Raw genomic sequence first — 26,072 nt, forward strand, 5'->3', positions numbered from 1 at the left:
TTAAGCTTAGGCCCTACTTGATTTATTATTTGTTTCTTATGTTCCTCATATTCTTCTTCTACTTCTTATTGTCTACTTTAATTTAACTGCTGACTGAAGATTCACTAATGTTATGTAATAAAAACCGCACAATAAATGCATTCCTTATTCATGCTATCACAAAATAATTGTTATTGTTACTTTCCTTTGGAAATATTAAAAATAGTCATTGACAATTATTTTAGTGCAATGTAGGGCTTGATACTTTCCCGGAGTTGGATATTGAAGTGCCGTGGGACCAGGGGCGGCTCGTCCTTATGTGCTACAGTGCTACTGCACAATGATAATTTTTGCTCAAATAATGTATTTGCAATACCATAGTATTTGATCTGTCATTTGACCATTTCCCGTGGTTATGTTCATGACGCGTTATAGAGTGTTTAGTCTTCGCTCTTCGCTCTTTGGTGCCTCAGGGTGTACGTTGTGCTACTCAAAACTCTACATGAGAATGTACACAATTAATGCGTATGTGCGAAGCTGAAATCACTACTCTGATTGGCTATTTTTACGCGGGGAAGTGCTGTAGTCAGCTTCAACACAACACAGCTTGGCGATTGCAAAAGTAAAGCGTAACGAAAGAATGCTTGTTTGTGGAAGAACTCGGAACCATGCACAATGTATTTGGTAATTCACGTGTCCGACTGCTGCTGCCATCTACCTTTTTTTTTTTTTTTAGGTTCCTCCTGAATCAGTCAGCAAGCGACAGAGAATGGAATCACAGAAAATTGAAGCCAAGGAAGTATGTGATCGTATAATTCAGGAAACTACTTATCGTTTCCAGTCTTTAAGCTATCTAGACGCAACAAAATTGTTAAACAGCAAATTTTTTTACAATTTTTCGCATTATTTTCCTGAACGTAAACTTGAAGTTGCTGTCAACAGCTATACTGTACTGAACAAAAGAGTGTTAAATACACAACTTGGAGTTATATAGGGAAGACCCGACTTCCGAACTGTAGATGGCTGTTCAGTTGTTACAATACATAGTCTCCAACAATTTACAGGATCCATTCTGTGAAGTAACGAAGTTGTTAAACATTTTGGTTACAACATAATGACCACTACTGAGCCAGAAAGATGTTTTTCTTGCTTGAAACGCATGTAAACGTTTTTAAGGAACACTATGTCCCAGGATCGCCTCACTGCTCTTGCAATACTGTCAATAGAAAAAAGTATGATATCCAAGATGGAGGGGTTTAACATCAGGGTAATTGACAAGTTCTGCAGCAGGAAAGAACGTCGTATGGACTTCATATTTGTCAATAGGCGAGTCTCAAATTAAGATAAATACATACAAGTGTATACAGTAGACCGATATAGCGATTGTAGCACACTCATTATTTTGGCCACCAGCCGCTACTGCATGGGACCATCAGTGTTGCCAACCCGAAAAATGAGAAAACGCAAAATCCTTGTTCAAAAAACACAAGAAAAGCACCAGAACTTCAGTAAATAAACCTATCGTAATGATTGTTAGTAAATATAATCAAACGTTGCGTACTCACTTTTACACTCGTTTAATTCTACCACTTGTAGATATGTGGTTATGATATTTTTCGCTTTAGAATAATATCCTAGCAGTTTTGTGATAGAAATGTCATTGCTCCCATCAAGTAGCAAACTATACATTTGATCTCCAAAACATTGATGATCAATTGTTCAAAATGTCACATGCAGTTGCAGTGCACTTTGTACGATGGAGCTTATGGTCAACCGCTCCTTTGCTATCAGAAAAACAGGATTTACACAGATCACAGAGATGGTCTGTTGTTTGAATTGAATAGTGTTCTGCAATAAAAAATCCAGTTTTCCTCTCCACTAATTTCGATTCTTCATTTATCTATTGGCTTTTAAGGTAAAACAGGTTACCGGTTACTGCTAAATGGTTCCGCCACTCATTGAGCATACTGCGTCTTCCTCATGATAACGAATTGTTATAATTATTTCAAATTGTTTTCCCTACTTAAATTAAAACTTCACTATTACAATATTATCACACATTTAAAACAATCACTGTAACACATTCATCTTTTTAACAGATAGAAACTAACTTTGCTGCGACCAAGACTCAACCATAGAACACCAAGACCCAAGACAGGCAAGATTCGATTGATTTACATAACTCAATTATGTGTACGACAGTTAAAGCTTACCCCTACCCGCTACACGCATTCAAGAGAACTGGGATTCCAGTCAGGGAGGCCCCTTAACAACGCTCCTGGCGTGACCCAAGGCTAGTATTTGGTTATTATTTCCCAAGGACGCCTGCGCCTAAAAATCTATACGATTGAAAGAGTCTTAAAATTAAATACTTCTGATGTAATGCACAAATGTAATTTTATGACTACTTCATGACTCACAATAAAGACAAATAATATATTCAATCAATAATGAGTGATAGTATAGAACAGAGAAGTAGGCCTACTACAAATTATTATTAGTGGTGCTTTCATCTCATTTGCAATTTTTCACATATTTTTACAAACGACATTATCGGCGTTTGTTTCAAAGATTGTACAGAACGTATATTTCTTGTACTAAAACAAATAATTTATCCGCAACAATAGTATTTGTAGATAGTGAAAGCGTGCAATCATAGCCACTACTAACGCATGCGCAGTACACTGCAGCTATCAGACAGTCTCCTCGCGACGAACTTTAAGCAGTCATTCGATGTTGTCTCTCCGTGTCTCCCCGTGTCTGCTCGCGACCGTCGCGCCGCGTCTGATTCTGTGTGCACCCGGCCTAAGAGTTAAGAAATTACAATTTATAGGCTAATCAACTTTTGAAAGTAGTCAATGTCTTCCAGTTCCTTTACATTACGTACACTGGAATAAGCTATTTTTACTATTTACTCTATCATAAAGGTTGTAGGCTTAAATCGATCAAACATATTTAACTACTATACACTATTTACAAAATAAGTTGCCTATAATATTAAATAAAATTCCTTGCATTACAATAGAACACTGCATAAAAGTGTAAATATTGTGTGATCAATGTACATCTACATTCTTTATGATAGTGTAAGTAGTAAAATAGCGTATTCTAGTGTACGTACTTACTTACTTATTGGCTTTTAAGGAACCCGGAGTTTCATTGCCGCCCTCACATAAGACCGCCATTGATCCCTATCCTGAGCAAGATTAATCCAGTCTCTACCATCATATCCCACCTCCCTCAAATCCATTTTAATATTATCTTCCCATCTACGTCTCGGCCTCCCCAAAGGTCTTTTTCCCGCCGGCCTCGCAACTAACACTCTATATGCATTTCTGGATTCGCCCATACGTGCTACATGCCCTGCCCATCTCAAGCGTCTGGATTTAATGTTCCTAATTATGTCAGGTGAAGAATACAATGCGTGCAGCTCTGCGTTGTGTAACTTTCCCCATTCTCCTGTAACTTCATCCCTCTTAGCCCCAAATATTTTCCTAAGAACCTTATTCTAAACACCCTTAATCTCTGTTCCGCTCTCAAAGTGAGAGTCCAAGCTTCACAACCTTATAGAACAACCGGTAATATAACTGTTTTATAAATTCTAACTTTCAGATTTTTTGACAGCAGACTAGATGACAAAAGCTTCTCAACCGAATAATAACAGGCATTTCCCATATTTATTCTGCGTTTAATTTCCTCCTGAGATTCTAGTGTACGTAGTGTAAATAATTTAAATTAAAAATATTAATCTAATTGTTAAAGTGGACCATGTTTTGTTCTGCCCAACTTGACCAAATAGGAGTCGCATGAGCACCCAGTCAAGTAGTTGGCTTGCATATGCACGTGCATTGTCGAGTCCAGTACCGTAATACTTAATGTTGTAGCCTCGTAGACGAAGTACGGGCCTAGTAATAACATGCAGAATTCTCAGTCTCATCTCGCCAAATATAAACCCGCTATCACTAATGCCATGGACGCAAAATACTCGAGTAGGCTCATTGACATAACGTCGTTTAATATCCAACTAAAAGTATAAGGTTTATTATCTCCTGGTGCACAAATCGTTCGTCACCAATCTTCATTAACGTGATAGATTAAAAGCAGTTTTCCAAAAGAAACTAAAGAATGTAGAATGAAATTTAAAATTTAAATTATGTTTTATTTAACAACGCTCTCAACTGCTGAGATTGTATCAGCGTCGTCAGTGTGTTGGAATTTTGTCCCGCAGGAGTTCTTTGATATGCTAGTAAATCTATTGACATGTCGCATTTAAGTACACTTAAGGGGCTAGGTACAGCTTACAGCAGTAAAATTTTGGAAATATTCAATATTTTTTTCCTTCATTACTGTAGGCTATCTTGTACAATAATGAAAATTAGTACGCGTAAAACACTGTCCTTCTGCTATATAAAAACAATATTTTTATGATTTAAAAGAATTATTTACATTCTTTTTCAAAATTCAGTTCACTGTGAAGTGATGAACCGTTTCCCACATAACTAAAAAAACTATCCAACATTCTGTGATGAAATTTTTTGTGTGTATTTATGCATGTTATATCTACAATATGATGCAAGATCACTCCTCTACCATTGATAGATCGTCTGATAAAAAGTAAATTCACTTAAAAATGGTCAAATATCAGTATTTTCTTCAAACATACAATAAAAAAATATATTATTTATTAAGGAAGGTAGTTTAAAGAGCATGATATTGTAAAGATGAGTTTCATCAATAAAATAAAAGAGAGAGAACATGGAAAAGGTAACGAGTTTATGAGTTATGAGGGAAACGCTTCATCACTGCACAGTGGACTGTCACCATTTTGAATTTTGAAATAAAATATATGAATAATTTTTTTTTAAATAGTAAAAGTATTTTTTTTCATCTAGCAGAAGGACAGTGTTTTACACATACCAATTTTCATTATTGTACAAGATACAGTAATGAGGTAAAAAATGTTGAACATTTCCAAAAATATTACTGGTGTAAGATGTACAGTAGTGGCAAAAAAAAAAAAAACCGGACCGACCCTTCTAGCTGATACAAAAGAATCCTGTGCTGTGTATTGTTTCAAACTGTGGTAATTTCAATATGGATAGTGAAGCCAAAGGTATGTACTGCTATTTAATGTATAAATACGCAGTTATCTTTGCCAAATAGAGGTAGAAATGTAATATTGATGCCAAATGAAAATAAAACTCTAAAAGTTTTTTCGTCTGTAAATTTGAGGCACTGAAGGAAACAAAAGACGATAAGAACAGAACAAATGCAATAAATTTCATTGTTACAATTAAGATGGATGTGTTTTGTGACTAGCAAAATTTGAATCTGTGACTCTGAAATCAGATACGAGGGTCGGTCCGGTTTTTTTTTTTGCCACTACTGTACCTAACCCCTTAAGTGCCATCGACCTGGACAGCGAACGAACCCGCAATTCCGGGCACAGAAGGCCAGTACTACCGACTGCGCCAGTGTTGAATGACAGCCACATCCTTGACAAATTAAGGAAAACCACAAAGACCGGAATTCGCAAGGGTAAAGAGATTACACAAGTAACAGTAATATATATGAAACATACATTTTTATCTATTATTTAACAACGACATGTTACATAAAGACGACGAAATTGCTGTTAGTGAAATTGTGTATGGCGAAATGAGGCCGAAAATTCGCCATAGACTGACATTCACTTTACTACTTGAGGAAACGTCGGAAAAGCCCCAACGCGATAACCAGGGTAAGCGGGATTCAAACCCACGTCCCAATGGTGCCTCGAATCAATAAGAAAACACGTTATCATCTGAGCTAAGCTGATTGCCTACGAATGATAGGCTATTAAAGTACCTACACGAGTATGAAATACGCAAGCGTAGCTACATATTTTACAAAATGTGTAGAAATCTCAAATAGGCTATATAAAAACGTATAAAATTAAATTCACTATGTTTCGCTCTGAGCATTACGTCTTCAAAATATATTACAGCACTTGTGTAATAGATATCTCAGTGCAAAGTGCGTATTTAGATATAATCAGATTCCTCTTAATCACTTATTGTTCCCAGTACTTACCGTTATCTAAACATTTATCTGTTATCTGTTTCACATGCTTGCGCAAGTGACTTTGTCACTACTATGTGATATTATATATATAAACATACAAGCACAAAATCATTCATCAGAAGTTTTGAGACAAAGTGCGGCTTGATTATCACTTGCAACAGCTGGATATTTTATAACAAAAAGAGAGGTAAGCTGTAGTATAATAACTTAATTGAGGTTATAGAGAATATTAGCCTACACCATGTTGCATAGTTACAATCTCCAACACTATATCCACTATACCATAATCAAAACTGCGGTCAAACTTTTCCTTTAGAGTCACATTTAGAGTCACAATTTTTCCTAGATACGAGGTTCTCGAACCACATCAAAGCAAAGTGAGACATAGAGCTCTATTCTGAAAAAGGTATAAGGCAAACCAACCCTATCAACATTGTTACTTTAGAGAAATAGTGATGTTGAAAGAAAAGACATAATTAATGATGGTAATGATGATATATTTATTCCACCAGCTTACATGGGTCGTGATGGTCCTTTACATTTCTGTACAGTGCCATCGGTGCCTTGGATACGTAACATTCTGCTTACGCTTTTTCTAAACATCCGGCTGCTATTACATATAAATGACCCTGATCATTTTCTATCACGTCCCTCACCTCTGTTTACCTCCCTTCCTTTTATATTTACCCTTCCCTTTCCTAGTTATCTATCTAATTCATACTAATCTCATCTAACTAAACAATCACTTCCCTCAATCTCTTATTAATTGAAGAGTCCACTGCATGAATGATGGATGTCACTTTCTTGTCGAAAATGAACGAAGACTGTCAATGCATAGCTTAAGACATATAGAATGTACATACAGAGTTATATGGCATTAACACTGATAGTCATTGTCCAGTAATGATCGGAAAATCACAGTTAAGCTTTGAGCGCTAAGCATTTCAAATTTTCAATTGCTTCTCCTGCAAAATGTATTCCACATGACATCCATCATTCTTGCAGTGGACTCTTCAATTGTTCCCAACATTGTTTACATTTGTTGAACTCTTTCATAGTTGTTAACTTATTTATCCGCTTGAATCACTAATGTTCACTGACCACTTATTCCTCTTAATCTGATCTGTGTATTTTCAGACGAAGTAGTTTCTACACTTTCATTACCTTTCCAATCCCACTTTCGTTATTATATTTGTATCACTACTTACTTATTATCACTCTCTGGTTATTACTTGTATCTTATCCTTTTTCACTATTATTCCCTTGCCTTACCGATTTTGGCGCATAGGGAACTTCACTCTTTTCACTTTGTCACTTTCCTAAGTTTTGTCACTCATGCATACTATTTCCACTTTATCACTTTCCTATGTCGATAGATAGCGCTATATTTACTGATGGAGTAAACAATTCGTTACCTGCTAGCATCAGGGATTGTCGAAATAAAATTGAATTCAAAAGCAAACTTACTAGGCACTTGGTCAGTAATTGAGACTCGTTCAGACATGGTTTCTTGTAAATAGTTCTCTTAATCTACCACAAAAAATTTCAATATCCGGTAATTTCATCACTATAGAATTTTGTTATTCTAGGTTTAATTTGTAATTCAGTAAATACAAAAATAATCTTTGTTCTTAACTTCTATGATAAAATGTCTAGCTTTCATTAATCAGGTAATCTTGTCGTACTTTAATTTTTATTGTAATTGTAATTGTAAATTTAATATTAATTGTAATTTTGTTGTTCATATTATAGTTGTAATCCCCTGGTAGAGAGGCAGAGAAGGCCTGACGGGCTTATCTCTATCAGGTTAAATAAATAAACACTAAATATTAAAACTTTACATGGTAAGACAATTAAAAAACAAATTATCCCACCAAAAGCTATATGACTTATGTAACCAATTGATGTGTATTTTTTAGACAATATAAAATTGTAATTCGGAGCTAGAAGAGTATTTCAGACATAAATTATTCGTGAAAACATTCCAAACACATTGCACGATAGGGTCTTCATAATGACATTACATTCTGTTGTGTATCACCAGTTTCATTCAGTTGTCCTCAAAGACATGCTAATATACGTCTGATAACGTTCTTGCAACAATGTTGTATTTTGGAAACAACGCGCGCGGACCACTTCATTTCGAATCCACACTATCATAATATTTAAGGTGAGTCATAAAGTTAATACATATTTTAAAATCAATTTGAATTTGTATTTCAGCAAGAGTACTGTAGTAATATGAGATAAGATAAAATGAAAATAGACTAGGACTAGAGCATTTATGTGAGAGTTGTGATGGCTGTCGCGGACCTATGAGGATCCGAGTGCGCGCAAAAAGCGGCATAAGTAGCATCGATTTTAAAGTCATTATACTGTATTTCGTAAACGAGGAAAAAGCGAAACAAGCGACTACCATCACGTTTTTTAACGAACGAAAATTAGCTTAAATATGCATTTCCATTAAATTGAAGCACCACGATCTGGGATGATTATCTTATTTCTTGATAGCTATAATGTAGAATAACTATCTATAAGCTAGAGTATGAATTTCACACTATTGAATTTCAAGCCAAATTGATTTTGGCGCATAGAGAACTTCAAACGTTCTGATTCAAGAACTTTTTCCAACTTCGGTAAGTTCACGTGTTGATTTTTCTGTACTTCCAAAGGCATTCATTTCTCCATAACAGATAAAAGATCACTATTTCAAAACTAGGTACAATAGACAAGATTATTTAATCTCATTTGTTGTTCTGTTGACAGGCTTCACAATGCCATTGGCAGAAAGTAAGCAAGAGGAACTGGCTCCAAGCTGGATGGACAAAACGTTCTTTGAAAAGGCTCTGCAATCCAGCGAAAATGACCCCTTCCTGACAGTTACATCTGTACAGATCGAGGCAGCAACAGCACAGGGGGACAACTACTTAAGTGAAATGTATAGAGCGACTATCCAAGTGTTGAGAGAAAATAAAGCGGAAGAAATATCTCTCATTGTGAAAACAGAACCAACAGCGCAAGAAATGAATAAGGTAAACGGCATTCTTTATTATATCATTACAATCTTGTTGAAGTTATGGTTCTGAATGTGTGAATATCATATTGTGGAAATGAATGAGGAATAAGATGAATATTATTTTCAGCACCATTCCACGACGCGTGTTTTAGTTCGTGAACTTTTGATGAAAAAAAAAAAAAATGTTATGTTTTATTTAACGACGCTCGCAACTGCAGAGGTTATATCAGCGTCGCCGGATGTGCCGGAATTTTGTCCCGCAGGAGTTCTTTTACATGCCAGTAAATCTACTGACATGAGCCTGTCGCATTTAAGCACACTTAAATGCCATCGACTTGGCCCGGGATCGAACCCGCAACCTTGGGCATAGAAGGCCAGCGCTATACCAACTCGCCAACTAGGTCGACACTTTTGATGAGATTCATGTTACGTTAAATGGAAGCTGTGACACCCAAAATAAATATTAGTCTATTACTGGTTTTACTTTGACGTACAGTAGAAATATACACAAATTCTTAATATTAAATAGATTCTACGACCATAGGAAAGTTACTGATTCACCATCATCACCCACCACCACTGCAACCACAACTAGTATTGCTATTAATAATAGTAATATTTACTTATTTACAAATAGCTTTTAATGAACCCGGAGATTCATTGCCGCCCTCATATAAGCCCGCCATCGGTCCCTATCCTAAGTAAGATTAATCCAGTCCCTACCATCATACTCCACCTCCCTCAAATCCATTTTAATATTATACTCCCATCTACGTCTCGGCCTCCGCAAGGCTCTTTTTCTCCTCAGGTCTCCCAACTAAAACTTTATACGCATTTCTGGATTCATCCATACGTGCTACATGCCCCGCCCGTCTCAAACGTCTGTATTTAAGGGAGAGTCGGCTAGTATCGGACATCGGGTAATATCGGACAGTAAGTTTCTTTCATCTACCACACGATGATAGCACCTGATTGACATGGTTACGTTTCTGTGATGTCGCATAGAGAAACGTAACCATGTCATTCAGGTACTACCATATGGTGGTAGATGAAAGAAACGCACTGTCCGATACTACCCGACTCTCCCCTAATATTCCTAATTACGTCAGGTGAAGAATACAATGCGTACAGTTCTGTGTTGTGTAACTTTCTCCATTCTCCTGTAACTTCAACCCCTTTAGCCCCAAATATTTTCCTAAGAACCTTATTGTCAAATATCGTTAACCTCTGTTTCTCTCTCAAAGTGAGAGTTCGAGTTTCACAACCATACAGAACAACCGGTAATGTAACTCTTTTATAAATTCTAACTTTAATCTTTTTTAAGAGGAGACTGGATGACAAAAACGTATCAACCGAAAAATAACAGGAATTTCTCATATTTATTCTGCGTTTAATTTTCTTGCGAGTGTCATTTATATTGGTTACTGCTGTTCCAAGATAGGTCTATTTGAATTTTTCCAACTTTCAAAGGATAAATTTCCAATTTTTTATTTCCATTTCGTACTATGTTCTCGTCACGAGACATGACCATATACTTTATTTTTTCGGGATTTACTTCCAAACCTATCTCCTTACTTGCTTCAAGTAAAATTCTGGTGTTTTCTCTAATCGTTCGTGGATTTTTTCCTAACATATTCACGTCATCCGCGTCATCGGCGAAACTATAGATCTTTTAGCAGTTTACTCTTGAGTAGAACTAATTGCACTTGTGCTTCAACAAGAACTCTAGAAATTATGGGAATTACTTGTAGTTTCATATGTTTTCATTTATGTTTTTTTGTCCACAGTATGCAACAAACGGTAATTTGTTTGAAAGGGAAGTCGCGATGTTGAGAGACGTCATTCCAGCGATGAATCACCTTATCGAAGAAATTATGCCAGGAAAGTGCCAGCCTTTTGCAGCTAAATATGTTTATTCGCGTATCGGACCATGTAAATCAACAATTGTTCTAGAAGATCTCAATAAAAAAGGGTTCAAAATGGCCGAGAGAACAACTGGTTTGGATATGGAACACTGTCTTCTCGTTATGAGAACTCTGGCCCGTTTTCATGCAGCATCTATTGCTCTCAAAGACAGAATTCCTGAACTTCTAGAACCATTTATGAGCGAAGAACTGTTGGATGCAACGGAAACTCAATTTAAAGACGCTTTTCCGTCTATGTACACTAGCGTTGCGAAAGAAGTTAAGAATTTTCCAGAAAATGGGGAAAGATATTATAACAAAATACTGAATCTTGCTCCCGATTCAGCCGTAAGATATGTTGAAGGACGAAGAAGAGATGAGAACGACTTCAATGTGTTAACTCATGGAGATTTGTGGATCAATAACATGATGTTCGGTTATTCAAAAGACAACAATTCACCTTTGGATTTAAGGTAAGTTTATCGGTACCTTAGCTTAATACTCGGCATCCATTAAAGGCAAGATCTTTAGCGAGAAGGGGAAAAAATTAATAATTTCCTGTGAAATGTTTATGTCACCATACTTGCTGAATCCTCAACAAATGACTCTCATTGCTCTCTCTGTCTGATGTCTAGAACAACACTTTTCCTGATGCACATCAAGAAAATTTTGAATTGAAAATAAAGTAGAGAGGTATTTCAGAACAACTCTAAAAAGTAAATAGGAAGCAGTAAGTTGTCTATCATATATCTTTCTAGTATACTGTAGCTGTCACTTGAATTATTCCAAAACGATGCTATGATTCGTAATATTATTGATTTACTGTAACTAGAATTATATCACTACCATGGTATGCACAAAAGGTATTCCGTGTTGTATGGTATTTGCAGTCCGCATTTCATTTGATGAGGACTTACTCAATGGTTTATATAATTTCATTATATCATTTCTTGTTGAACTTATGAATGTTACCAATAACAACATTGTATAAGACATTAGATCAAGTTTCTCCCTCGCCCATCAGGCACAATGCACAATTCCGCTTACATCTTTATATTATATATTCAATTGAATAATCCGTTCATTATTATACTTGAAATTCAAATGCAAAGTACAACATATCCAAGAAAGTAAGGTAACCTTGATCTTTTCTCAAATAAACTATCTAGTTCATACAGTGTGTTCATTTATTTATTGTTATAACATGAAGCAAGAGTTTTATAAATAGTTTTGCGTATGAAAAGTAGGCTGTTTCTAAACACCGTAAAAAAAGTGTATGGTAAAGCAACTGTATTGGATACTTCATGGCGTTCTATACTTATATCATTACCTTCGCGATCGGACACTACATGGCCTGCTATCCAGAGTGGATGGTAACCTCTGCACAAAATTTAGGAGGTGGTTCTACATGTTAAATATAACGAAACTTTTATTACACTTTTCCTTAGATGAAGCACCGTTAAGCAGAAAAAAAATAGTCTTTTCCCAATGTTTGCAGCGCTAGTGAGGCAATGGTCCGAGACAAATGGCTGATTGCTGTTCAAGCAGATAGGTAAAAATAATGTGATCAGTTAATGTATTGAATCTTTTTTTGCAAATTAAACCATTTGGCCATGAATTTAAACTGACTAATAGCGAAAACCGTTGAAATAAATCTTGCAATGCAGCGCACGTCGCGTATCACCGACTGATTACAGCAGAGGGGGAGGGGAAGGTAAGGAGTGCAGGCCGAACTTCTTGGAGTTATTGCAGCAGCCGTGTTGTTGCAAAATATTTCATAGTAACATAACTATTTCCTCTAAAACGGTGAATGTTATAGAAAAAAACTTATTTAGATTACTTTTCAAATCTTTCCTCATGATCTATTATCAGTTTCACTTTGGTGCAGAGGTAACCATCCACACTGTATAGTGTCATATTACTTAAATTCAGTTAAAAAGGCACATTATTATTTAACACTTTTTTCACAATTTATATCCAGGGCCTATTTGAAATCTCTCAATTTACTGAATTATTGGTAACAAAAAAAAAATACATTTTATCCATAACACTATTATTATCATCATACAATATTATCCACGTTGTATAAAATACAGTCACAATAAAGTTACAGAAGGAATGTGAACAATTTAATACGACGAGTATACATAAAATCAATGTATGTAAATTATAATTGTTTAATCGTAACACATCAAATTTAATCTCTTACGTTAATAAAATAAAATGCACCGCTTTGGAGTAGTGGTCAGCTGCAAAAATAGCGAGCTCGGGATGAAACCTTGTTGGGTCTAGTTGCCTGGTTGAGGTTTTTCTGCGGGATTTCCTCTCAGCTATTTAAGAGCAACTGATAGATAACATCTGTATATGCCAACTTATTAAATTAGAATCAGGGCTAGTGTTTGCCCCAGCCTCTTAATGATCGAAGTAGGCAGAGGCACAAATATGTACAAGCTGATATGCGCAGCATTAGGTAAAAACATAAACAAAACATTCAAATAATTCGAAAAATAATTCAGTAACAAATTTATTTCTATTCTATTACAGGTTTGTCGATTACCAGGTGAGCAATTGGACGACTCCAGCAGTAGATATTCATTATTTCCTCGAATCCAGCACTTGCAATGACCTTTTGAATAAAACTCATATCCTTATTGAAGAATACTATATAACGCTTGAAGATACTTTAACTTTGTTCGGATATCAACATTTACTTCCTCGAAGGGAAGAATTCATCGAGCAGCTGAACAAGAGGGGAATCTATGCCAGAGACTGTGTGTTCGTAATTCGTTGTCCCGTTCTAGCAGATCGAAAAAAAATTCCTAATTTAGACAACGTTATTAATGGACGTGAAGCATTTAACTGTAGTCCCATCTATATGGAATCTCTGAAAACGCTATTGCCTCTTTTTGAAGCAAAAGGCTGGTTGTAAATTGACGAAAATTCAATTATTCTTACTTCATTTAACATTTTTCTGATGATGGAGAGGTTATTGACAGATGGCAACATGATAATGATTTTTATGACGACGATGATGATATTTATGACAGTGGTGATGATGATAATAATGTGGTGATAATAGAGATTTGGTGAAATGAAAATTACAGGAAAATAAAAATACTTCAAAAAACAAGCCTCACAAGGGTTTCATGAGCAACAAATATCGTTTGTCGCAAATCGAATTCTGGCCCCTTTATTAAGAAATCATCAGTTATAAAGAAAAACTCTTTTGGTCGTAAATTTATGGTACTTCGATTTCATTCACTGTGCCGCGCAGTGGCGTCGTGGTCTAAACTCTAGAGCCTTGGTTTTTCTGAACCGACGCATGCGACATGTCAGGTGCGAGGCCCGCCTCGCACAAATCCGGGCTACACAAGAGATAGCCATAGAAACCACTCACTATCTCTCGTATAGTCCGAATTTGTGCGAAGCGGACCTCGCACCTCACATGTCGTATGCGTCCGTTCAGAAAAACCAAGGTTTAAGGCATCCTACCTAGGACTCGCGTTATGGAATGCGCGCTGGTTCCAGTCCTCATTAAGAAAGAACTTTGCTCCCGAAATTTCGGCCAGTGCATGAGACCAAACAATATGTGATAACAAGTAAAACCTACGAGTAATTTCGCCCTTTTAGTCAACATCAGGTAGCGTAAGAAATGATGTATATGAACGTAATTAATTGTTTTAAAAAGTGATATTAAATTCTAAGAAACAAAGTAATTACAAAGATCATAAAAACTCGTTTTTAAAAATGTGAACAGTAATAGTAAGAGTCTAAATTTGTGAACATATCTATATCAATATATAACTGTGGTGGTTACATGGTAAGAATTAACAATTAAGATTAAAAACATTATTTAAATACTGGATAATTGCTCATGCTCACAATAATTACATTAATATAGCCTACATCAATTTCTTACGCTACCTGATGATGCCTGAAAAGGCGAAAGAACTCGTTGCTTTTACTTGTTTTCTCATGCTGTTTGCATACTGAGTAATTGACAATAAAATTACAGTTAAATGAAGTTTTTGTATAATTATTTGCTTGTTTATATTGACTTGGCGGTTGAATGTGTTCTCCAAATTATGTTCGAGAGGTCAGAAAAGTATTTAGAATTAATTTTATTAATTGCATGATAAGTTATAGATAAAATTCCCCGACACACCTCAATTAAGCACAACTAATATGTAGACTAATAAGTTATCGTTAATTTGATGTAAAATACATTCTTAAGATGTGTATATTTACTTGAAAAACTGTAGCATTAAAAACAAATTTTTAGAGAAAATAATATCCCCCTTCATTATTTATAACCATTTCCTTTTTGATACAGTAATTCCACTTGATTTATTATTATTTGTATTTTTTTATAATGGTTCTTCACTCTAAAATTAAAGACTCATATGCTTCGATATGTGTCAAAGGAAGAACAATATTGTTTGTATGCATCTGAAGTCTGATTAGTGGAATATTTAGCCTATTGGCGATGTATGCATTGGAGGGGGAAAGGAACTGGTCACCCTATCCACTATCTCCTAAAGTAGTTGCCTCATGAGTGATGCCTTATTGGTGTTACTTATGAAATTCAAACCTATCTTCGGACAGTTGACTAACCAACAACAACATATTATGCTTCTTCCAGTTGGTACTGTCTGTTTTAATTTAACTGGTAACTAGAAATTCAATATTGTATAATATGTAACAAAGACCTTAAAATAATTTGACAACTTATTTTTGCTATCGAAAATATTGCTGTTACTGTCCATTGAAATTATTAAAATTATTCATTCACAATATTAGTGCAACTTGTAGGACTTCAAATGCTGGAATGTCTTTATTGTTCTCATTTTCACATAAGCTATTATGTGGCACATTAAGATAGTTGATGGTTGTATGATTTCAAATAATCGTAGGCCACTGCTTGATGACAATCATCTTAGAATAGGCCTAATCATAAATAAGAAAACTAGAATCTCTAATTAATATTTAATATTGTAACCAGTGCAAGAAATAAATGCAGCATTCGCTGCTGAAGCCACTAGAAATATCTTGAATGTATGATATCCAAACTTCATTTATTTTTTTTCTGTAATGTTATGTTGCGGATGATGTTATGAAGGAAGATGTTTGTAGAGTATTACAGAAAATGTAATGGATATTTTTCCCAAATTGGAACGCACTTAAAACGTTTCACGTAAAAAATATTATGACTAAAAATAATATTTTGTATTCAGGGCGCAAGATTTTCATGTGATGGAGGATGGGAAGAACAGAGAAAAATTCTCTCCTCACCGGGACTCGAACCCGAGTTTTCAGCTCTACGTGTTGCTCTCCAGGGCCGAAGAGAATTTTTCTCCGTTCTACCCATCCTTCATCATTTGCTAACGCAGAATTCCTGCACGGAAATACCACATGTACTGTGCGGTGCTTACGAGAAGGTCTCTGCGAGGTGTATTTTATTTAGGTGCGGTGCGGGAAGGTATTGATGAATGGAGCACCGCTCTTCCTAGAACTGACCAGGGATAAGATAAATTGTTATGAGTATGACCCTTATGACACTAAACAGATGACATCACTGTCACCACATGATGTTTAATAATGTGGCTGAAAATATCAAATAGTTTGAGACTAACTCTGTGTCGGTGTGATGTATAAGTTGAAACTGTTAGCTTATATTTTAGAAGTTGATAGAATGTTTTCACGTTGGTTAGTTAAGGTAATATAGTTAGTAGTGTGTCACTATGTAGTTTTCTGCGAACAAGAATGGCGTTACACTGGCTGTTCCCTGCGTGTAGGATTGGCCTTACGCCACATTCCTATGAGGGCTGTTCTCGTGAGCTCCCCACAGTATTTCGGTACAACATAGTAACAAGATTTACAGTTTTGTAAACGGAAACATACTTGCCTTCACACTACTATCGAAGTCACATTTAGCTATTGTACCTTTCTCATTATCAGTCGAATATTGACAAACTCATACTTAAAATTAACGCACAACACTTTCAAATATAAATTAGAAGCATATATATGTTTTTAATTAAACAAACTTAAGTGTAAAACCTCACTTACAATATTATATAAGAAATGAAGGAAATATTTCTACACTGATAGAATGGAAAGTATAGTGTTTACTCATGAGAATTTTCAAAACAGAATTAAGATGTAGGGAGTACTTCGATACTCTACCCCATACAAAACTATTTCTAGCACATGGTTTCAGTAGTCGGTTATTTAACGTAGCTTTATCAACTATGTCATTATTATCGCCGATGTAATTAGTAATGGCAAATGGCATTTCCGATGAGGCCGAGGATTCGCCATGTGATTACCTGACATTTGCCTTACAATTTTGTTACATAAATCTCTTTTTTTAACGGGAGAGGGCTCTGCAGCCTGAAGGATACTGTGCTTAGTACTCCTGTTCTGTGAATTATTTTTGTTGCCGGATAGCCGCGCTCTTGTACATATAAAGCAGCTGCACCGTGAATTTAACCAGGCTATGGTAATGATGACAATGGAATTTGTAGCAATGATGGCGAAATGAGTTCGAGATCAAACACCGAAAGTTATGAAGGAAGACTTAATAATGAACAATATCATGAATCTGTAACAACAATGTATAGTTTTGAAAAAAGGCTTAATAATGAACAATAAAAAATTGTGGGTTGGTCGTCTTTGGCTCTGAGCCCTTCAATTATGTGCAGTGAGGCTATTATATTTAGATATAATAAGATTACTCCTCATCATTTACCATGCCCTGCACTTAACGTTATATAATAGTACATTATGCAACGAGCCTATAATGATAGTAATTAAGACGCAAGTATGGATGTTTATGAAACGAGCGCAAGCAAGTTTCATAATATTCATACGAGCGTCTTAATTACCATTATAGGCAAGTTTCATACGACTTTTTATGTTCGACCATATTTCTAACTTGAAATTATTCAGATGCGTACAATTTGTTTGTATCTGACAAGATCGAAAGTGACCTTGTTCTAGGTTGTGCGCAGACGCGAAAGTAATGATTTTTTCCGAGGAACAATAATGTCACTGACCTTGATGTAATCCCGTTAAACTTGATATAACCTTGATTATTGAATTCGACATTGAAAAACGAGATGACAAATTGAATTCATTTGAATATTATTTACAATTAACGCTAATTCTTATAGTAACAGAACATAACCTTCTGCGACAGTATTGGATTTCCAGCCTCCGTGACTTTTCGCTAATTCTCTTTCGATTGCATTTCCGAGAATAATCGATACTTGAGGTTTTATAACGGTACAAAGCTGACTTGTCATTGGCTGAACACCTGTAAGCTGAGTTGTCACTGGCTGAACACCTGTACTTTAATGAGTGGGTGTACTTTAATGACATGCATTAAAGGACTGCTACCAGGTGTATAATTACTACATTTCGGCATGGTCGAGCATAAACGTATATCTATTATCTTTCTTACATGTTGACGTAACTCACCTTATCATGACTATGTGTTATCAGATATTGCCTATAAAGTTAAGAGCACAAAATCATTTATCAGAAGTTTTAAGACCTAAATGCATCTTGATCGTCAGTTGCAACCAGTTGCAGCAGTTGATATATTATTATAAATAGAGGTAAGCTCTAGTAACTTAACTTACGGTATAGAGAATATTTCACTATGCTGCAAAGATATATTTAATAATCTCCACAGAGATATTCTCTTTACATTCATGAAAACTGCGTGAAACTTAACCTTTGACTAATCAGTAACAGAGGCGCAATTTTCCTTACAAACAAGATCCTCGAGCCACATCAAAGCAAAACGGAAGGTAAGGTATATGTATTCTAGAAAAGACATAAGGCCAACCAACTCTATCAACATTGATGTTTCAGAGAAATACCGATGTTGAAAGAGAAGACTTAGTTAAACGGGTAATGTGCGTAAACGTAGCTACGACATTGATTAGGAGAAATTACAGACATAGCCATTCAGGAAGATCTGGCCGCGGATGCGTATTTGCACCCTACTCCCACTCTTGTCCCAACCCTACTTTAAAGTATACACAACTCCAAATGTTACTATTACTCGACCAAGGTGAGTGGAGCCGCGGGCATAATGTGAACTATAGCGATGCGGTATTACGAACGCAGGAGCAGTAGCGCCACGGCTCCGGGCTGCAGGCCGCCCACTGGTCATGGTCGAGCAATAGCTGTATTTATATTTATAGTGTAGCTCTCTGTTTACGTGCATACCATTTTATCTTTCATCCTTTATGAAATTATGAAAGCTACCATGTGGTACAAAACTCATCGCTAAAGGGAGAAAACAGTATCATTTTGAAGTGACAAATGTGACAAAGACAACAAGAGCCACGATAAGGACTACGACAAGGACAAAGACAAGGAAGACAAGATTCATCATAAGGATCACAACAAGGAACACGACCACGATAAGAATCACGACAATGCCCACTACCATGGTAAAGACTATGACGAAGACAAGGACCACAATAAGGGTCGAGACAAAGACAACAAGAACCACGATAAAGACCACGATACTTATCACAAGCACCACGAAGGATCACGATGAGGGCCACGCCATGGATCACGACAAGGCACACGACCACGGTAAGGACTATGACGAAGACAACAAGGACCACGATAAGGATCACGATAAAGACAACAAGGACCGTGATAAGGACCATGACAAAGATAAATACAACGATAGGTATCACGACATGGTCCACGACAAGCACCACGAAGAATCACGATGAGGATCACCACATGAACCACGACAAGGAACAAAACAAATTTAAGAACTAACAAAGGCAACAAGAATCAATATAAGAACCACGACAGGAACCATGATAAAGACGATAAGGATCACGATAAATATCACGAGGAGCTCATCGACAATATCCAGTAATGTAAGTAATTAATATGTTATGACTTCATTTCTAAATTTTCTCTCTTATAGTACTATTATAGTTTTATATATTTTATTTTTGTGAAAATTAATTTAATCTATAATTTACAAGACGTCCATATTTTATTATTAGTTACGTATATTTAGTGAATGAATTGAAAACCTAAAAACATAAATTATTAATATCTTTCGCTACATTTTTCAAACATTCACTTTATGTAAAAGAGCTGGAAACAACTTTTTTTTTTCCGATATTTCTGTGTAAATAGTTGACGGTTTGTCATTAAATGTGCGACGTTTTTCCTTTGTATTGGGATTAACATTTGTATTTTTATTCTCATGTGTATTAAAATATTACATGACAGCAGGATATATTGAAGATTTCTAGTAACTAAATTTATGTAATTTACGAAAAATTTCTAGAATATAAGGTCGGATAGAGCTCTCAAGATACTACTCAATCAGAAAATCCTCACTATTATAGTTTTCAAATCAAATATAAGTTAAATTACCTATGTTTTCACTCCACTCTAAATATCAACCTGGACCAATCGATGTAGATCATGATAACCTTTTTAAACCTGCTGACAGAGACGAAGCTCCTGAATAAAGTTATCATCTCTGTACTGAATTCTCAGCATAGAAATATATTTTACTCCAAATTGTCGTAATTCTTGTTTCCTTCTAGAAATACATTATCAGAAAACAAAAATAGCTAACATAGTCAGTTTGTCTCTGAGTAAGACAGGATATGTTTATTCTTGCCAAAAACAGCCACAAATCAGATTTAACGTTACGTTAAGCGCAACAAAAACACGTCAAGTCCAGTGACGTTACTTTGTCTTTACTGCATCATAATTCCAGCTTAACCCTTTTGGTTCTAGTCACATTTGTTGTAGGATGAGCTAGAAATCCTATGCACAATTTGTAAGAAATACAGATGTTCAGTTGAAAAATTGTACTAGCCACAATTATGATGTTAAAGCTGTGATATGTTTTATTGTTTAAGGATATATCCGTAATCTGAATTCGCAAGCCAGAGCTCTAAGAGCTGTGTGGTAGTATTTCATTTCCTTCAAAATTCTGGATTTTTCCATGGTTATTCGAGCGGTATGAAGTCTCGCATTATCCCGTTGCAAGAGAATTCTATTTCGATCGACTAATGACTCACAAAACTTCAAAAACTGTTTTAGCTGTTGAGAATAAAGATCCACATCGATTACACGTGAGTTTACAGTTTGGTTTTTCTGTACTTTCGAAGACACCAATTCCAACATATCAAATACATGATCACTGTTTCACAGAGAACTACCTACTGAGGATTATTTAATATTATTTGCTTTTCTGTTGACAGGCTTTGAGAGTTAAACAATCAGAATGTCCGAAATAGACAGTAAGCGAGAGGAACTGGTTCCAAGCTGGATGGACAAAGCCTCCTTTGAAAAGGCTCTGCAATCCAATGAAAATGACCTATTTTTGACAGTGACATCTGTACAGATCGAGATAGCAACAGCACCGGGGGACAATTACTTAAGTGTAATATATAGGGCAACTGTCCAAGTAGTGAAAGAAAATAAAAGAGAAGAAAGATTTCTCATCGTGAAAACACAACCAACAGGGCAAGCAATGAATAAGGTACACTGTTATTGTTTATGATCGCATTGCAGTGTTATTGACGTTACAGTTGTGAATGTGTTAAACATAACTATTAAGATTTGAGAAATATATGAATATCACCAGTTTATTAAGCAACATGTTTTAATTCGTGAAGACTGGATGCGATTCTGTTCCGTTAATAATTTTGATTTATTTAGAATACTGTTGGGAATATTTACAAATTTGTAATATTAAAAAGATTCCACGGCCCTTTTCTTTTATAGGAGAAAGGCAATGCGGAATATAAGTTTATTACTATCATTAGGGTGCGGATTTTAGCACATTTGCAGGTTTTATTCCTAGATATCAATCACATGCTACCATTATATAAATGCATTACAAGCTATTTGTAACTAAATGTCAAGTTTTATAGTGCATATACAGGGACATCATTTTATTTTTACTTCAATTTTTATTTTACCTGAATTTTTTAATGTACTTCAGTCCCATCCCTTCTACTAGTGAACTTCCACCCATAAACACATATGCAGTCAAAGTCGTCTTGCGGTCACAGTATTCAGTACTGAGCGAGTATAGTTCGTTCCAAAAACATAGTCCTATTTTCCAGTAATAAAGTGCATTCATTTTTTAATCATATTTTCGCACAGGTACGTATTGTGTTCGTTTGGTCACGTCGCTTCCCGGTTTCCATCACACGTGTCTGCTGGTACCTGTGTAAAGGCTATTGGCTGGACTGTCAGCTCTTTTCTGAAAACATTTGCTGTCAGGAGTTGGGCGACTACGTAATGTTATACAACTGTTTAAAATAATGTTAATGAAAAGGCCTCATTAAGTAACTGTCACGTGATTTTCCCCCTTTCTACGACTCCGCGACATAACTACTTGGACGGACAGTAGACAGCAATCTGAGTAGATTTATCTGTACGAATCGGGCAGAAGTGAAGTGATTACAATACGTAAGTAAGGTACTCTGTTATAGAGTAGGTACAGAATTATTATTTCAAGAGGCACAGGATTATGGCTCCCCAAGTCCACTGATGCTTTGCATTATTTCCCGTCGCTTCCCGGTTTCCATCACACGTTTCTGCTGGTCCCTTTGTAAAGGCTAGTGGCTGGACTGTCAGCTCTTTTCTGAAAACATTTGCTGCCAGGAGTTTGGCAACTACGTAATGTTATACAGCTGTTTAAAATGATATTAATGAAAAGACCTCGTTAAGAAACTGTCACGTGATTTTCCCCCTTTCTACGACCCTGCGACGTAACTACTTGGACGGACAGAGACAGCAATCTGAGTAAATTTATCTGTACGAATCGGGCAGAAGTGAAGTGATTACAATACGTAAGTAAGGTACTCTGTTATAGAGTAGGTACAGAATTATTATTTCAAGATTATGGCTCCCCAAGTCGACTGATGCTTTGCATTATTTCTCTTAAGGGGTTACTGTAGAACAGTTGTGTTTGTTAAACATCCTACAACAATAGAAGAATTAAAGAATTACATTCCAGAAACAATACATTCAATTTCAGAAGATATGCTTAAAAACTTTTTCGGTAATATGCACACAAAAGAACTGAAGCCCGTATAGAAATGAATGGCATCATTTTCAACAATTTGTTTAAATATCCAGATTTTGATAATTTTTCAATTTAAATTCACTCTCCATATTGTAGGCTAGATGTTCCCAACCACTATGTTGTCGCACAGCCCCTTGGAGTGTGTCGCGGAATTTTGAGATTGAAAAATAAATTTTATGCCATTCAGAATGTCTCCTTAAAACGCATTTTTTTTTATTTACAACGAAATCTTTGATATGGTACATTTTATTTTGAGACAGAATTTACCAATGAAAAGTGAACACCTGCAACAATGCTCAGTTTAATTTTTCTGCCCGGCGATAATTCGAATAGTGCGACTATTTTATCAAAAGTGCTTTATTCAGATTTTATCATGGACATATTTTTAATTCGAAAAATACAATCTGAATCAATGTATGGGTTAGATGACAGCAGTGCTAATTCAAATAGTGTGATTTAGTAATATAATGATGAATACTTGCAATATGGTTTTACGTAGCGTGAAGATGAATATAAACAAAATCTCATGTGTCTTATATGCTGAAATGTTTTGTCAAATCAGTCCATTATGCCGACTAAATTTAAAATTCATTTTGAACTGCAGTTTTTAAATTTATACTTGTGTGAAACAGCATTTTTGTACTATGAAAATAGCGAGAAAAAAAGAGATAATCTTGAAGATGATTTACGTGTTGGCCTGACAATCGTAAGGCTACGTATAAGCTTAGAGAAACTCTGTACAACTCACCAAGCGCAGACTTCACATTAATTTAAATACTGTAAGTGAGTTTTCAAAAACTATAATAAAAATCTTTCATCGGACATCTAGTATAAATAGGTTGGGATTTTTGACACACACATACTTTTGTTTTTTTTCTAATACTACTCAAGTTGCTGTTTGTTTTTTTATTTTTATAATTTTCGATTGCATGTTAACATCGACCTATGTACAATACTGGATGTCCGACACTATATAGAACTTGTTGTCAGTGCTTTTATTCTGGCGGAACGCGGTGAAACGGCTTAGACCTTGAAAGTTTTAGTTAGACGAAATGCTGGTAAAAACAACAAAATTCCCGCGGAATGAACAGTAATCATCTCGCAATAAAATATTCTACACAGAGTTCAACCACCTTTTTCTCCAGAAGAAAGCACTGGTTGTTATTATTATTATTATTATTATTATTATTATTATTATTAAAAACAAACACGTGCGTCGCGATATCGTGTGCGTTCAGTAAAGTGTGTCATGACTCAGAAAACTTTGGGAACCACTGGTGTATGCTAATATTCTGTAGACAGTATATTACACATCTCATAATGAACACGTCCGCCTGGATGGTTCAGTTAGTAAGTAAAAACATTTATTTCTAATACTGTACTGTATTTTGAGTAAATATAAACCTAACGAAAATGATCAAACTGGAAATCGTCTTAGTTCCTAGTTCACGAAAATGGATGCACTATTTTTCTTCGCTCCTATATCTAGTAAAGTGATTTGTTTGTATTTTACACTAGTATTATCAAACTCCGGTCGTGGATGGGGGTAACATAGCGTTTGCGGTTCTCAACCGTTAATCCAAAGGTATAGCCACGTTAATACTAGAAATGTTAATAAAAACAAAATGATGACCCGGTATATGCTTATTTCAGCTTTTACTGCATATGAAAGCATATAATTCCGTTAATTTTTTAGCAATCTGGTGTTTGAAGCAAGATTAAGAACACGGAAAATCGGGAAAATGGGATACAGAAGAAACACAGACATTGAATATTTTATTTATAACAATCTGAAAACATGGAGCCAGTACACTGTTGTCGGCGAATCATTGTGACAATTGCGCGGTAATCAACAAAGCACTCGTTATTAAATGCATTGCTGACTATGCAAATATACAGAGTGTTAGTGGTATGAGTGCACAAATTGTAACAGGAGGTTCTTTGTATGAAATAGTACCAATAATTCTAATGAAATATTTTTCTAGATCGCATATTTGAACCAATGAAAAACAAATTGTATGAAAATTTTCGTTGTCAATGTTCTCATCTCTCTTTAAAATTTTAACGTTTACTATGAATGTCGCGATAGATATTAAAAGATGAACAATTTGTGTTCTTTGCTTTTTTGCATAAAGTGATCCGGTTATTCACAAATTAAAGCTCAAATTTTACTATCTGTACGTTCCGCGTAACTAAGCAATTATTACTGTACGTGGCAACGTTGCATTCCTTGGAAATACGATTTCCTACATTCAGTGCAAAAAAAATCACCACGTCCGGTGATGTGCCCATAAGCTCTTAGTCTTCCTTCTCGTCTTCAAAAATTTATAATTCAGAACAACTTAAATACTGAAACTTTAATCATACACAATGTCGTCCAAACTGAATAGCTGTTTATATCAGCAATCGATTCCTACTAGTGTGTTGGCAACAAACCTGATGACGTAGGTGAAAACAGGTTTTAACTTTTCAAAAATATTTTCAATTTTAATTAATAAATTAATTAATGACATGTAATTATAATATTTTAGTAGAACAAATAGCATGTACCTAATATACTTGCGGGAAGAGCCAGTGTAAAACTTGCGCTCGAGCTCCAAATTGCATACCCGTTTTACATACCCTTTCCCGCACTAGTATAGCAATTTACAATAATCAGCATCACAGAATATGACTTACCTACACTACTGTAATTTCCAACACTCTGCTTGTGTGGACAGGAGTTTTCCGTATTGGTTAACATTAAAAATAAGAAAGAAACGAGGACTACTTCGTTAGACCAAAAATTACGGATGTGTGTCTACGATTCGTCCTCGTATTAAACAATTGTGAAAAAGTAAACAAGCTCAAATTTTTCATTGAATTAGAAAATGGCGAAGTTAATAACTAAACTATTTTAATTGCTAGAGTTTATATTACAATTTTATAGTTTTCTAAGATTATCTAGTAAATAACATTATTAAATTGTTTAATACTATGCCAGCCTTGCATGTTTTCCTAATTT

General features: G+C 35.4%; 2 protein-coding genes and 1 long non-coding RNA gene across 6 annotated transcripts in view; 2 read left to right on the forward strand and 1 right to left on the reverse strand.

Moving 5' to 3' along the window:
- LOC138705986 (uncharacterized) overlaps positions 1 to 26,072 on the reverse strand; it is a 394,464-nt gene that overhangs the window by 28,758 nt on the left and 339,634 nt on the right. The gene's annotated exons all lie outside the window — the stretch shown is intronic.
- On the forward strand, positions 6,128 to 17,622 carry LOC138705980 (uncharacterized). Its single transcript, XM_069834823.1, has 4 exons — positions 6,128 to 6,229; positions 8,809 to 9,074; positions 10,846 to 11,435; positions 13,507 to 17,622. Exons 2-4 carry the CDS (start codon positions 8,817 to 8,819, stop codon positions 13,889 to 13,891), a joined length of 1,233 nt encoding a protein of 410 aa, XP_069690924.1. The 5' UTR covers positions 6,128 to 6,229; positions 8,809 to 8,816; the 3' UTR covers positions 13,892 to 17,622.
- Positions 18,344 to 26,072, forward strand: part of LOC138705981 (uncharacterized) — a 77,246-nt gene continuing 69,517 nt past the window's right edge. For 2 of the 3 annotated variants that reach the window (XR_011333871.1, XR_011333873.1), the window contains exons 1-2: positions 18,344 to 18,584; positions 21,231 to 21,511. The gene's annotated coding sequence lies outside the window, so the exon portion shown is untranslated. Of the gene's footprint in view, positions 18,585 to 18,614; positions 21,102 to 21,230; positions 21,512 to 26,072 lie in introns of those variants that run through there. The other variant, XR_011333872.1, reaches the window with a different exon arrangement.

Source organism: Periplaneta americana, chromosome 9, assembly GCF_040183065.1.
Source record: "Periplaneta americana isolate PAMFEO1 chromosome 9, P.americana_PAMFEO1_priV1, whole genome shotgun sequence".
NCBI classification, from domain to species: Eukaryota; Metazoa; Arthropoda; class Insecta; order Blattodea; family Blattidae; genus Periplaneta; species Periplaneta americana.

Bases quoted from the DNA above. Each gene is read 5' to 3' on its own strand.
- LOC138705980 (XM_069834823.1), top strand. From the start codon at position 8,817: ATGCCATTGGCAGAAAGTAAGCAAGAGGAACTGGCTCCAAGCTGGATG. The intron at 9,075-10,845 runs GTAAACGGCATT...TTTTGTCCACAG, and splicing joins CAGCGCAAGAAATGAATAAG to TATGCAACAAACGGTAATTT. The intron at 11,436-13,506 runs GTAAGTTTATCG...ATTCTATTACAG, and splicing joins AATTCACCTTTGGATTTAAG to GTTTGTCGATTACCAGGTGA.